Here is a 15,652-nt window from a genome sequence, read left to right on the forward strand (position 1 = left end):
GGCACAAAGGCAGCGGAGAGCCACCAGGAGGACGATATGAACCATCTGTGGTACCTTGGGGGGGGGGGGGGGGGAATAATTGCATCTAAGGCCAATTCCCCCACAGGGGCTGGTGCTATAACCGATCCAGTACCACAAGAACTTTTCCTTAGATTCATGGTAGCTGATCGGTGTCTAATAAAGCCCACTTGGTGGGTACCTATCAGGGCTGGCATGAAGCGGGATAAACGATCCACTAGAATCTTGATTTCTTGATTTATCAAAGAAATCGGTCTATAGGACCCTGGATCCCTGGGATCCTTGCCCGGTTTCGGTAATACCTTTATGTATGCTAAAGAGGCCCCTTTGTGATCAACCCCGTGGACATAAATTCCCTGAAAACTTCCACTAGGATCGGGGACAGTTGGGGCAATAGAGTTCCCATCTGGGCCCGGAGCTTTACCGTTATGAAGATTTTTGACTACTATCTAAATTTCCTTGTCACCGGGGCATTTAGGATATCCCTCTGGTCGTCTGTTAGCATGGGGAGGTCAAGCCCCCTGAGGAAAGCCTCACTCCCAGATCCATCAGAGGGAGAGTCTTGATAAGTCGGTATAGAATTTAGCTAGGATGTTATTAATGGAATGTGGATTTGTAGGTTTTATTTGCTTACCTTTTATTAGGCGAGCCAAGAGGCGGCCGGCCTTATTCCTGTGGCGGAAAAGGTCGAACTCAAATTGAGAGCGGCAGTCGCTCTTTCCTGTCAAGCCAGAGCTCAAATTGGGTCCTAGCTTCCTTTCAGGCTGACCTGTGTAGCTCCGTAGGAGAGCTAAGAAAAAGGGTATATGTATCCCTTAGGCGTGAGCTGGCTGAAGTGAACTGTGTAAAAGAAGTACGTTTCAAAGCTGACATATGAGCCATCAGACTGCCTCTAAGCACCCCCTTCCCCGTTTCCCAATATAGGAGCAGTCCAGATGGGTGCGCTTCATTGTGCACAGTAAACTCCAGCCACCACACCTGTAGTTCCACGAATTACTCATCTTTGACTAAGAGGTAGGGGAAACTCCAGAGGATATTACTACCTTTTGGGCAGGTGGGGTAAAACTGCATGGTTAAAGGAGAGTGGTCCGATAGGGCCAAGTCTCCAATATCCACAGATTGCAGCTTAAGGCTGAGGTCATAGGTAATAAAGAAATAATCAATTCAAGACCAGGAATTATGGGCATTCGATAAATGAGTAAATTCCCTATCCTCTGGATGGGTTAGCCTCCAATGGTTCTGCAGTCCCAATTGGTCCAAAAACAGGGGAAGAATACGGTCTCTAGATCGAACTGGTGTTGGTAGGGGCTAGTGGTTCCGACTGTCTACCAGGAGGTCTAGCACCGTGTTAAAGTCGCACCCCAATATTTTCCCTAACGAATAATCAGTCTGTATCCTGGCATCAGGTCCCTAAAGAAGGAAACATTCTCTCCATTAAGTGCTTAAATGTTATATAGGCTGAGTATCTCTCCATTATGTTCTAATTTTAGGTGTGAAATCCTTCCCTCATCAACCATGTCATGGGATATTAATATGAATGCAAACGATTTGTGTAACAGAGTGAGCACCCCTGCCTTCTCGTCTTTAGCTGCTGAGCCATAGACATGACCCACCCATTCATTGCTGCTGCGTCCGAAAGAAATCAGCTTCATGCAAGTGAGGGGATGCAGCAGCAATAAGTAAGCGTAGTGAGGCCGTCCCTCCACTTATGGTGGGGCGAGAGACAAGGTACAGAGATATAGCGTACCTGAAAACATAAAACATAAATGCCTGGAAAGAGCAATGGACAAAGCTCAAAAATTACCAGTTGAAACATACTATGTGAGAGACCCATCGAAGGCCACAAAAACTAGGACCTCCCTCTTTGAGGTATATGACTTCTTTTTTTCGGACAATGCAGGGAGAGGAGAAAAACTAAACATGAGGGGATGGTGACTGAAAAGTCCTCAAATATGAGTAGGCGCATGCCATGAATCGCCAGCGGTTGGGAGAGGCGCCTGTAAGCGTTCAATATTTCCACCTTATCATTAAAGAGTACCTATCATGATCTAAACTCTCCCTAATTCCCCCCCCCCCCTAAATCTGTCCCTGACTCTCACTGACGCTATCCCTGTTTCTTTTCATTCAAAACCCCCTCTTTCTATCAGATTTTTTGTCTTCTTGGCTGCTCTTTCAGCCATCCTAGTGTGAGAGAGGAAGGTGGCTTGGCCCAGCATAGAGGCTGTGAACACAGCAGCCTGCAGCTCTGAATCTTCTCCTCCTTTGAGGAAAGGTACAAAAGTCCAATAGTCGCAAGATAACTTGGCGAGGGCCGTTATCCAGTGCTGCTGGTATCTCACGTGGGGCAGGGGATGCAGTCCCGATTCTACGGGCCCTTTCCACCCAGCAAGGATGAGAGAGTCTGAGAGTTTTAGGGAGGTCACGCTCACAAAAGCATTGCAGGTCAGAAGAAGTAATCATTTCATTGACCCCCCCCCCCCCACAATGCACAAATTATTGCGACAGGACCTGTTCTCCAGGTCTTCTAGTTTTTCACATACCCTGGTCAATTCAGATTCTGTGGCACACAGGCTAAAATCCCTTCTTGAGTCCACTAGAGTGTCTCATTGATAGGACCACCCACTGGACACCTGAGGATGGAAAGAGGAACAACTTAAATCTGCAAGTTGTAATGCATCTTTTGCTGAATTTATTACAATAAATTTTTTAGAACCCAATCTCAATGATTGTTATTGTGAATATAAATGCCACTTGGTTTGCACCCATTTCTTGATGGGTATATTGCGCAGCCTTTTATGTGTTCTATGGTCATGTGTGCATCTGTGATGGAACTGACCAGATGACTTAGTGTTCCTTTTCTGTCATAGAGATTGGAAATGCATATGCAGTACTAAGCAATCCAGAGAAACGCAAGCAATACGACCTAACTGGAAGCGAGGAGAATGTGCACAGCCATCACAGAAATGGTGGATTTGACTACCGCAGGGGATTCGAAGCAGATATAACTCCGGAGGATTTGTTTAACATGTTTTTCGGAGGAGGTTTTCCTTCAGGTATGTTTGGTGTAGGAAGAGTATGTATATTGAAAATGTATTTGTATGATATAAACAAGACCTTTTAAAATGCAAACTGTTGGAATGAATGGGTAGCTCAGCAGTTGGCACTATGTATAAACGTAGCATCACCACAATTCTGCACATAGCAGCAGGAGTTCTGGTCGGCCCATGGTGCTCAGCTGACAGTGATGAAGTCCAAATCCAACGAGTGTAACAAGAAGAAATGGCGGCACTCGCTTATAATATCAGCAACAGGTCCTTTTATTTACGGAGACATGCGGGGACAGAGCCCACTATAATCAGATGTGATCCACAAAGGGCTACAACACAGTTTCGCAGTAAGCTTCTTCCGGCTCTGTCGAAAGGGTCCTAGAATTAGACAAAGGGACACAGCTGTATGGAGTTTGTATGTACTCTCTATGTTTTGTAAGAGTCTCCTCCAAGTACTCCCTGCTTACTCTTACACTCTCACATGGTGTTCCACGAAACTGGCTTTGGTGTGTGTGTAGATCTCCATTTCATTGGAGATAGTAATTTCAATAAATTTTCAGTAAGTAGTTGCTTATGGGCTCAGTGGTTCTTTATCTAAAACTGTACGTCACTAAAATTATTACGTTTTAAAACCTAACTTTTATTATGTTAGAAATGACCAAAAATAGAGTGGACAATGTAAACCTCAAAGGAATGTGATCACATGTCTGTGTATTCAGTATTTCCCTGCAATTAGGTACCCTAAAAGAATTATCATCCTTAACAATAGTCTCTACATTTCGCCCTGTCTATTGGCTAGCCCGCAAGCTTAAAGGGGTATTCTGGCCAAATAAATCTTATCACCTATCCAAAGTATAGGGCATAAGATGTCTGATCAAGGAGGTCTTGCCGCTGGGACCCTCCCGTGATCTCCGGGCAGCACCTGCATTTAATGCAGGGTTGCATCTCCAGTCTAGCAAACCTCTTTGTGGCGTGGCGTCACGTCTCCAGTCCCGGAAACAAAGAGGTTTCCGAGACTGGAGACTCAGCCCTGCATAGGATGGAGGTGCTGCACAGAGATCGGGGGGCATCCCAGCGGCCGGCCCCCCATGATCAGACATCTTATAAGATAAGATGTAGTTGGCCGGAATACCCCTTTAAAGACAACATTTTATTACAAATGTGGGTGTTAGGGCCTATTAAATAGGAAACCTATCATAAAAGCCAGAAACATATCATAAATTGAGGATGTGTATAGGAAAGACAAGAACTTCTCCTTTTTTCAGATCCAGTTCCGGCTTTGTATTCAATAATTGCAGTGAAAACCTGAACATGTGAACACAGCCAAGAAGACCACACAATCAGCTGACAAAGGAGCAATCCTCACCCATTTTCCTTTTTTACAAGGACAGTTAACAGTATTGAGTGTGAAGGACCAACAATTGATCTAGCAATTGCTTTTGCAGCCCTCCACTGATAATAAATGAGCCTAGTAAAGGCCCTTTAAGGAGATCGGACCCCAGGGGTTCGGTGAGTCAGTCTAGCCGGTTCGCCGGAGGTCAAGACACATACCCGACTCATATGATTCGTGATGACACGCCCCGCTTGTCCATCATTGGCTGCAGGTGATCATGTCCCACCTAACAGATCTCAGAGTACTGTTTTACCCTACTGTAAAGGAAGCCTCCTATCCTTTGTGGCTCCGCTTCTACGCAATCGCCTGCATGTGTCCCCCCCGCTGGAACGCACCACTTCCGGCGCGGCCTCCCGTGATGCACTTCCGGTCCCGCGGCGTCTTAAACAGGCTCAGCCAGACAGTCCCTCTGACAAGCGCACAGCCTGGACGCACGGACGCCGCGGGAACAGGTGGGCACACTGAACCACCACTGCCTTCACTCAATGCCTGGCTAACTGTGTCTAGTTCATAGTTAACCCTTTCTTTACACTGAATCACCACTGCCTGTATTCAATATTTGTTTCTGTGCCTATAATCTTTTTTAACCCTATCCCTACCTAGCTATCCCTGCCTCCAGCCCTTGTTACTTACCTGAATCACCATATTTTATTTTTCCAATTAAGAAGGGTTCGGTGAATGAACTGGTGGGGTTCAGTACCTCCAACAAGGTTAAGAACCACTGTACTAGATCATTGCTTGTTTTAGGCCTAACTGGCTTAAGAGAACCATTGGGCAGGACTGATATGAATGGTGAAAGTGGCTGTACAGTGCTGCCAAATATGTTGGCACTATATCAGAAATAAATGGGAAATAAATATTAATGTATTATTTTCTCATCAGCAAATGTACGGACATTTTCTAATGGCCGGACAACGTGTAACCACCACCAGCATCAGCATCACAGTGGTCACGAAAGAGAAGAGGAGAGAGGTGATGTAAGTATCCCTTGTGAACCAATAGCTGACATTCTGAATCAAAATGTGGGTCAGTGTAGTTGTCCATTTAAAATGGAGTCACTTCATTTTCTGGCTTCGTTGTATTGGTCCAGATTTACTAAAACCATCTAATTCTATCCCCTATCATATGACTAGAGGATAAGTGGGCCGCTTGGTGGCTCAGTGGTTAACACTTTTGACTTGGGTCCAAAGTTTAAATCCCACAAAGAACAACATCTGAAACAAGTTTGTATGTTCCACCTGTGTCTGCGTTGGTTTCCTCCCACACTCCAAAGCATACCGATAGGTGAATTTAGATTGAGCCCCAGTGGGGACAGGAATCAATTTGAGTGTACAGTGCTGCAGAATCTGTGGGCGATTTTTATAAAGCATTATTATAAGTGATTTGAACTTGGAATACCCTTTTAAATTGCTCCAGGTTTATCAAAGTGGCTGAGGCTTATTGATACATTTGCCATATTTTAAGACAGTAAACATATAAATCCAACTTGACACCTCCTATTATCCAACATCATCATATATATTTGGTGTCTGTCATGATCATAAATAGCATTATGTGGGGAACGCCATCATACCATTGTACACACCAAAAGAAAACAGAGTTTACAACAAACCACTTCTTGAATAAAAATTATATTTCTTTATTAAATTACTTTAAAATAACAGCATTTCATAAACTGGACAAGTGAAGTACAAAGATAGAATCCAGACCCTGCAGAGGAACTATGTATGTAAATATATTAGCACAATACAACACTGCACACCATATGGAACTATGTCAAAACTGATCTGTCTCCTATGTAATGCAGAACTCTACCAGACCCATACCCTACCTAATGTGCAAAACATTCTACACCATAATGACCAGGGAACTAAACGTCTAAAGTGCAAGTGCAGAATTAGATCACAAGGTGTCTCGGTGCTTACCCGTTCTAGCCGCGCTCCTCTACAACGTTACGTGTTGACACTTTCTCAAGGAGCTGCTGAGTGTTGTACTGTGCTAATTTACATAGTTCCTCTGCAGGGTCCAGATTCTTTGTACTTCACTTATCCAGTTTATGAAACGCTGTTATTTTAAAATAATTTTAATAAAGAAATATCATTTTTATTCAAGAAGTGGTTTATTGTGTACATGTTTTAGGAGAGTCTAGTCTGAGTTTACACTTAGTACTTCTTTTTTTTTTTTTTTTTAACTTTCTTTAGACCAACTCAGTGCACCACTTTGGTGATCAGCAATGTGATTTTCAGTGGTGCACTTGAGGCCTTAGTAAAGCTGGCCCAATGTATTTTTCTTGGTATTCGGAAAGAGTGGAGAGGGGCTTTCTTAAAGGGAAGCTGTCAGCCTGATCACCCACTCCCAAAACACTGTGTTATAGAGTGGGTGACCAGGAGTGCAATGAGGGGTCACTTAATTTTTTCCTGTAGATCCTGAGTTATGGGCTGCTGAAATCCCGTTGCTCAGTTCACTGAATTGCACACAGGAGACGGGGCCTTACCGGCTGGCTGCCCCTGCCTCTGTCCATCAGCTCCGTGTTCTGCCCCTGTAATTAGCATAATCATTGGAAGCGGCGCACTGCTGCTCTGCATGGCACTTGCAGCAGTCACAGCTCTCACGTCATCTGGGCGTGAGAGCTTTATGTATTCTTAAGATGCATGTGCTCTACTTACAGAATGCAGCACTCACGTGAACGGTGACTCGCAACACTAGAACGTGGAGTCGCCGAAAATGAATATGCTAATTAAGGGGGTGGCGAGGCCCCGCCTCTTGTGCACAGTTCAATGAATTGAGCAGTAGGATTTTGGCAGTCCATAATTTAGGACCTACTGGATGAAATTAAGTAAGTGACCCCTCGTTGGACTCCTGGTCACCCACTCTAACACCCAGTGTTAGAGTGGGTGATCAGGCTGACAGTTTTCCTTTTAATGTTGTACTCTAAGGAACTGAACTTATGTCCTATCCCCAAGTTAGGGGATAAGTGTCTGATCGTGGGGGGTCCAACGGCTGGGAACCACCCATCCTACTTACCCATACTCAGCGTGCTCCGGCCTCTACCTTCCAAAACAAGCACAAATGATGGCCCTTCCATTAGTCTTGAAATGTGGTGGCCAAAGCACGTCGGGGACGGAGCAAGTAGGACGGGTGCCATATCCTGTGGATAGGAGATAAGTTCATTTCCCTGGAATACCCCTTTAAAATATTATTGCGTGTAAATGTTGTTTCTCTTTCTGTTTTGAGAGCGATAACTCTAAACAAAGCCTCCTTTTTTTTTTTCCGTAATTTCTATCTAATGTTCCTTTTCCTCTGCAGGGGGGCTTCTCCATGCTAATCCAACTACTGCCTATAATAGTATTGATAGTTGTGTCTTTACTTAGCCAGCTACTGGTCTCCAATGCACCATACAGTTTGTATCCCAGATCGTAAGTACAGATTCTAACATTGACATTGCTTATTCTAATTTACGTGAATTTACTGTGAAATTAACTTAACTTTGTCTTATCCTCCTAACTCTTAAAGTGAGATGTAAGGCCATTTTACAGTGTGTTGGGATAATGCAAGTAGATTTCCACATTTAATAAAATCCATAGTAATTGAAGGCGAGAGGTTTACATTGGTTCTGCTATATTAGTAGTTGTTCCTCTGCCTCGGATATTTCCAAGCAGCAAATCTAGTGCAAATGCCCCACAGAATCTGTGTTGTACATGCTTTTCCAGATACATCTTTATTTTTTATTTTTTTAGATGTGAATGGACATGTCTGTGCTGATTTTTTTATTTTTATTTTATTTTTTTTAACCCCTTCCCGCTACTGGACGTTTTCATATGTTCCAGCACCCAACACGTTCACACGCTGGGACTTATGCATACATCCTGTTGATCTCCTGCTCTACCGTGCGCAGCTCAGGAGATCGGCGATGGGACCTAGCTGTCAATCACGCCGATCTCTGAAGCATTAACCCCATAGATGCCGTGATCAATCCTGATCACAGCATCTATGGTGGTGACAGGGGGAGGGTGCTCCCCCTGTTCACCAACGGCAGCACCACGATACGATCGTGGGTTGCCATTGGTTGCTATGGCAGCAGGAGGCCAGCTGATTGCCTCCTCTGTGCCAGCTACGGAAGCCTGTGAGATCCAGCCACAGGCTGGATCACACAGGTGCTAGTATCTGCAGCAGATCAGGTTATACTGTGCTGCAGTAAAAGTGTGAAAAAATTTAATAAATGCCCCTTTCCCAATAAATGCCCTGTATTATCATTTAAAAAAAACAAAACACAAATCATATACATACTAGGTATTTTCACGTCCGTAATGATGTGTACGATAAAGCTATAATGTAAATTATCCCACATGCTGGGATAAAACATTTAACATTAAAACAACAACAAAAAAGCCCAAAATTCGCCAACTTTGGTACGAATAGCGGACTAAAAAGATCAAAAGTTAGCATGTATCTCGTATAGCTTGTCCCGCAAAAAATAAGCCCTCCCTCAATGGCATTGGACGAAAAATAAAAAAGTTATGGCTGTCAGAAAATAACGCAAAAAAACCACAGAATATAACATCACTTTTACCGTACAGTGAACAACATAAAGAAAATAATTTAAAAAACGCCCCAAATCTTCCGGTTTTTCACAATATTTTGGAGTTTTTCACAAAAAATTTAGCATGGGTCAACAAAAATGCACCACTTATATAAGGTACAATATGTCACAAAAAATCTCAGAATCGCTCCGCTCAGAAAAAGCCTTTTAAAGTTATTACCATTTTAAAGAGACCTAAAAAAAAAGCCTGGTCATTAAGGTAAAAAAAAAAAATGGGTCCGTCCTTAAGGGGTAAAAGGGAATCTGATAGATGGTTTACCCACACTAAACAGAATACACAGGGTTATAGTGTTGTGAACATGAGTAAAATTATGTATAACTCACTTATTTCCATGATTTTGTTTCAGAGAAATCCGTTGTATTGTTAATATGTAAATGTTGTCCTTTGTACAGAGCAGAATGGTCACGTGGGCATAGTGTCTTGGGTCATGAAAATGTGAAAGGGAAGATAATATGAATATTCATTAAGTGGGAGGAAATTTGGAAGAAGGACCAAGGTAGGGAAGCTCATAAAATGAGCTCCCGCCTACATTGTGCACAGGACAAAATTTACATATTAGCAGTACACCATGGAACTAAGTGAGTTATACATCGGTTTATTCAGGTTCTTCCGTGCTATAACCCTTTTGTATTTGGTTTAGTGCGGGTAAACAATCAGATTTCCTTTCAAAGGTCTCAGGCTGGGTAAAAATAATGAATAAAAAGTACTCACCTGCCCTAGTTACCATCTCGACACAAGGAAATGTCTTCTCAGCCAGTCAGTGGTTGAGGCAGGTCACCGTGGTTGTCAGCTGTTTAACCACTTAGATGCTGTTAGACAGAGGGAAGGGGGCAGGTTTAATTAGTGCTTAACTAAAAAACAGTACCCGCCTACCTTGTGTGAACTTGGTTAATCTAGATTCCTGCACAAATGGTTGTAGCCTATTGAATTGTCTCCCTAGTTAATGGTAGCATGTTTTAAGTATCACGTATTATGTTATTTTTGGGTTGCTCACTGATTTCTATTAGCATGTTTTGGAATTTAAAAAAAAAATTTTTTTAAAGGTATATTGTAGAAAAAAAAATAGTATTAGCTGAGAACCATTCCCGTGGTCATTAAAGTTTATGACTCTCCTTTTTCAGCGGTCAAACTATAAAACGCGTGACAGAAAATCTCAATGTAGCTTACTATGTCAGCAAGGACTTTCAGTCTGAATACAGTGGGATGTTACTACAGAAGTTGGAGAAGAACATTGAAGAGGATTACGTGGTTAATGTCCGGAATAACTGCTGGCGAGAGAGACAGCAGAGTAAGTGACTCTATTGTTTTAAGTCTTGGTAACTTATGTCACATCATGAGAGAACTCATTCATTTCCCTTTGCAATGGTGAAAGCATTTCAAGAGGGATATATTTATAGTCACACACAGCATATCCACTGCACATAAGCTTCCCTTTGGGGTTACAGGGCTTCGTATAGTGGACCAGACACGTAGTACAAGAGCCAAGTACACTGGTCCCCAGACATACGATAGTTTCAGCATATAATGGCCTCTCGGAGCCCATCGTATGCTGAAGGCAGCATCAATATACGATGCTGCTGTGTGTCGGGGTCATTGCTAAAACGGCTATCCGGCAGTACTGACTGCTTCAACAGCCGCCGGATAGCCGTTTAACCGGTTGCTGTCTAAGGTGACGGCAACCAGTGTATGGCGCGGGCTGCTCAAAGTGGACAGTGGCATCTAAAGGGACCTTAAAACACCCCCCAGCAATCTAATGATTCCTCCTAAAAGTCCCCTAAGGGACTAATAAAGTGTAAAAAAAAAATAAAAAAAAAAAAAAATAAAAAATTGGAGCATAGTAAAAATAAACATATGTGGTATTGCTGTGTGCGCAAATGTCCGAACTATAAAAATGAAACGTTAATTAAACTGCACGTCAATGGCGTATACATAAAAAAAAAAATACCAAAGTCCAAAATTGCAATTTTTGGTCACTTTGTATAAAAATATTTTTGGTCACTTGTAAACAATTTTATAAAAAGTGATCAAAAAGTCCCATCAAAACAAAATGATGAAAATACAGACCACTGTGAAAAAAATGAGCCCTCACAAATCCCAGTGTATATATATATATATATATATATATATATATATATATATATATATATATTATAATATAAATAAAATAAATAATTTATAGGGGTCAGAAGAGGAAATTTGTACACATTCTAATTTTCATGCTGACAGTTATAATTTTTTAACAGAAGTAAAACAAAATCAAACCTATATAAGTTGGGTATAATTTTTATCGTATGGACCAACACACACTCACACAATGGTTGTCCCGGAACTAATTACCAGTTTTCCATAGAGAAATATACTCAACATACAATGGATCCGGGGCTCCAGAACCAATTACCAGTTTTCCATAGACAAATGTACTCAACATATGATGGTTTCAACATACTATGGTCCTCCTGGCACCAATTAATAAAGTATGTTCAGGGACCACTGTACATGCTGCTCACTGGTGTCTGAAGAGGTAAAGCTGGCCATTCATGTTAGAAAACTGTTCCTTGTTCAGCCGACAACTATATCTTGCCCCATATGCATCTTGAACGTGGAAGTATTATTTTTATTTGCGAGTGGGAGGGATCAAAAATGGTTCACATGCAGTGATTGCTTAAGGTCCGTGCCCTGAGCAAGGAATTTCACTGTGCTTGTGCTACAATCTGTTTCCACTGCGCATGTGCAGGTTTTCCAGACAGGGCTAAGCTAACAGGGCTGCGAACTCTTCGGGAGCTTGGCTTTGCCTCTTTGACACTCATGTTTTTAATCCTACCATTAAAGGAACCATTAGTTTTATTGGTCTTACAGCTGCCTGACAATGTATGCAGCTCTATGTTTCATGTACAGCTGATAGGTTCCCTTTATAACTAAAATAGGTTGTTTGTTCCTGGCACTACTGCAACATCATACCTGTACACAATGTATGCTTATTTGGCATTGCTATGAAAATGGGAAATGAGAGAAGCAGCATAATGTAGAGTACTTACTAAAGCAGACATGTTAGGAGAAATTACAGGTCAGTACTAAAAACTATAATATGTCTTTTGTAATGCCTTTCCTGCTCCTGCTTAAATTCATCTTGTGATTGATCAGCTCACTGAGTGATCAAGTTACATACTGCCCATTGTAGGGAAGAGAAGAGAGAGCGCAGGGAGGAATGACTAGACAGAGAGAAACACACAAGTTCTACCAGTGTTTGATATACAGCTTAGGTTGTGTTCACATATGTGTTGGCTGTTCCATCAGGAGCCTCTATCACATATTTCATCAAAAATGGTGGACAGAGAAGTTTGTCCATAAATGTTTGAAAAGCCTGTCAATGGGGGATAACTTGGTTAAAGGGGTACTCCGCTGCCCTGCTTCGGAAGCTCTGCTCCCTAGCCTCCGGAAGTTTATTGTTCCGAACGCTGCGTGCGGGTTTCTGTGTTCAGGGCCGCCCCTCGTGACGCACGCCCCCTCAATGAAAGTCTATGGGAAGGGGACGCGACGGCTGTCGCGCCCCCTTCCCATAGACTTTTGTTGAGGGGGGCGGGCGTCACGATGGGTGGCCCTGAACACGGAAGCCCGCACGCAGCGTTCGGAACAATAAACTTCCGGACGCTGGGGAGCGGATCTTCCGAAGAAGGGCAGCGGAGTACCCCCTTTAAATGAGAATGCCCCTTGAATGGAAATGTCTGAAGTATAAGATGTAAAAAACGACTTTCGGTCCTGGTCATGCTTATTGTGATTTGTTTGTGTGTTTTGTGTTAAACTTTAGAAGCAGATTTAATACATGCAGCAAAGGTTTACCGGGATAATAGACTGAAAGTGAAAGCAGAGTCAATATCGATGGATAATTGTAAAGAACTGCAGCGACTGAACTCAATCTACCGAGGTGGATGATGGATCACGACAATCCACCAAGTACATATACTTTCGTCCCTGTAATATAAGAGCTATACATTTTATCATGAGGAGGAAGTGAGATATAACACATCCATCAAGCTAATGTGGATCATCTTGAAACTTCTGGACAAACTTGAAGGTCGCAGAGTCATTTGTTTCCTTGTTTTTTTATTTTATTTTTAGTTCCATTTAATTGGTAACTAAGTGTAAAAACTATATAGAGCGCCCTGGACATGACTTTTCCTATGTTCATGGGTATCTTGTACATATGGTACTAAACTGTCTTGTATATAAGAGCTAAGAATTTATATGTGAAGTATGTTCTGTTTGTTTTTTGGTTTTTCATTTCCACTAACTCTGAAGCATCTCTGCACCAAAAAGTGTTTTATTTCCTATGCCATTTGTTGTCTAATCCTTTCGGACCATTTTAATCTGAGTTCATATTAAACATAATGAATATTTTGAGGGCCTTTTCCACTATGTATTGGTATTTCCTATCCTGATGTTAATATAATCATGCACTGTATGGGTAGCAATTTTTGCTCATGAGTGAGAAATTCATTATTTCCGTATATTGAAACTTCTTTTATTTATCATTTACGGTAATTATCCATTAGTGGAGCAAGATCACATCCTGACAGAGTACTCAGTGTACTTTTAGAAAGAACAGGGATAGTAGAGAACCAAATAAATATACATTCCTTTATTAGGGTGCATTCACACCACGTTTTTGCAATACCTTTCCCGTATCAGGTTTTTGATGAGAAACTGATTCCTCAAAACCGTACTAAACTGTATCAAAACGTGTGTACAAATTTCAACCCGTATATGGTTAAAAACCATATACAGTTTGAAAAATGATGTCCGGTTGCATCCATTTTTAAGGGAAAAAAAGTTTGTAACGTTTCACTCCATTATGAATAAAGTTTCACTTGTTTGAAATTCCAAGAAAAAAACTGTACAAAGTCAAAAACCGTATGGTGCACACCGGATGGAACCGTACGCACATTGACTCCCATGTTAGAAAAACGTATACGGTTTCAATACGGTTTTTCACCCGGACTAAAAATCATGGTAGGCTACAGTTTGGGGTACGGGGAAAAAAAAAAAACGGACAAAACCGTACAGGATGCAAAACGGATGCATCGTTTGGCATACAGGTTTCAATGGAGAATCCATGCATATGGTTTTCAATACGGTTCATACGTTTTTTAAATTGAAAACATATACGGGAACTGTGTTGCAAAAACGTGGTGTGAATGCACCCTTAAAGAGATTCTTCACCTTATTCTACAAATATAATTGCTAGCCGGAGCCTCGCAAAGGGGGGAAACAGCAGATTGGTGTACATCCCCAGTCCAGCTTTGAGCAGAACATCTGACATGTTCTACTAAGTGCTGGGTCTATTGAGTGTTGGTTGTGTATAACAAATCTGGCACTGTGCAGCTGTACTAAAGACTCATTCTGGGATTTGTTAATTTCTTTTTTGCTTAGATAATATTAGAATAATATGGAGGCTTTTGTGTACACTTAATTCAGTTGATGTGGAATGCATGGGTTGTCTGTCTTCTTAACTCCTATTTCCCATCTGATAGGGTTTCCCAATGCTGTCTACAGTTTCCATTATGTCTCTGGCTTCGCGGAGGCAAAGAGGTCCGAGTGTTCCCTCTGAACTTGCAGGTGATAGATCCGTGACATAGAATCTCTGTCCACAAACCCACGCTCTAGAATAGCAAATGAGATACAGCTGCAGCCTGTCTTATCTCCCTGTTTATTGTAGCTCTGACACACAAGGGAGCAGTGTCCGCTTCTATCACTGGAGAATCTAAACATAAGTGGCAGGCAGTATGAGTCAGGGGAGTGTTATAACTCTTCAATTGATCAGTGTATGGACTCACCGGTTACTGTATGTCACCTCTCTTGGCTCAACAGAGTTAGCAGCAGTATTCAATAAATGGAAGAACATACAGAATCCTGTAGTTCACAGGAAGCAGCTGATACAGGACAGACCACTTCTTGTTACAGAATAGACAATACAATTTCCTGGTGGTCCAAGCTGCAATAATGTTAATGGATGCAGCTGTGCTGGAATGAAAAAGCTGACACTACAGGAATATCAGGGGTGGGCATTGCATAGGCAAAACAAAAACAAAATGAGAGCTCCTTCATTCATATTTTTGCAAAGAAACCATATAGATTTTAATACTAAGCAATCCAATACCAATTTTATTTTTTTCATTTCAAAAAGACACCCAGCTACTTTATGGAATAACTCCACATAAAAGCAGAAAACTTGGATGTGGCTGCTATTTGCAGCAGTTGTTTGTAGCGACACACTGTATAATTATTTCTTTTAAAAAGAAAAAACAAAAGTATATTACCAAGATGACAGCATGAGGAAAATGTATGGGAAAACATAATAGGGAAATCTATCAAAGGTATTGCCCATAGTTTAAAGGGGTACTCCGCCCCTAGACATCTTATTCCCTATCTAAATGATAGGTGATAAGATGTCTGATTGCAGGGGTCCCGCTGCTGGGGACCCGCACGATCTTCCTGCTGCACCCGGCGTTTGTTTAGAGCGTTGAGTGCAGCGCCGGAGGCTAGTGACGTCACAGCCGCGCCCTGCTCGTGACTTCACGCCCCCTCAATGCAAGTCT

The 15,652-nt window shown here is 42.1% G+C and overlaps 1 protein-coding gene across 1 annotated transcript in view; it reads left to right on the forward strand.

Moving 5' to 3' along the window:
* The window catches only part of DNAJB14 (DnaJ heat shock protein family (Hsp40) member B14), a 49,033-nt gene extending 33,404 nt beyond the window's left edge, over nt 1–15,629 (forward strand). Inside the window, exons 4-8 of the mRNA XM_056566613.1 lie at nt 2,886–3,071; nt 5,341–5,435; nt 7,765–7,874; nt 10,181–10,347; nt 12,865–15,629. Coding sequence (XP_056422588.1) covers nt 2,886–3,071; nt 5,341–5,435; nt 7,765–7,874; nt 10,181–10,347; nt 12,865–12,989 — 683 coding nt within the window. The 3' untranslated portion in view covers nt 12,990–15,629. The remainder of the gene's footprint in view (nt 1–2,885; nt 3,072–5,340; nt 5,436–7,764; nt 7,875–10,180; nt 10,348–12,864) is intronic.
* Nucleotides 15,630–15,652: the final 23 nt, after the last annotated feature.

Source organism: Hyla sarda, chromosome 1, assembly GCF_029499605.1.
Source record: "Hyla sarda isolate aHylSar1 chromosome 1, aHylSar1.hap1, whole genome shotgun sequence".
Lineage (NCBI taxonomy): Eukaryota > Metazoa > Chordata > Amphibia > Anura > Hylidae > Hyla > Hyla sarda.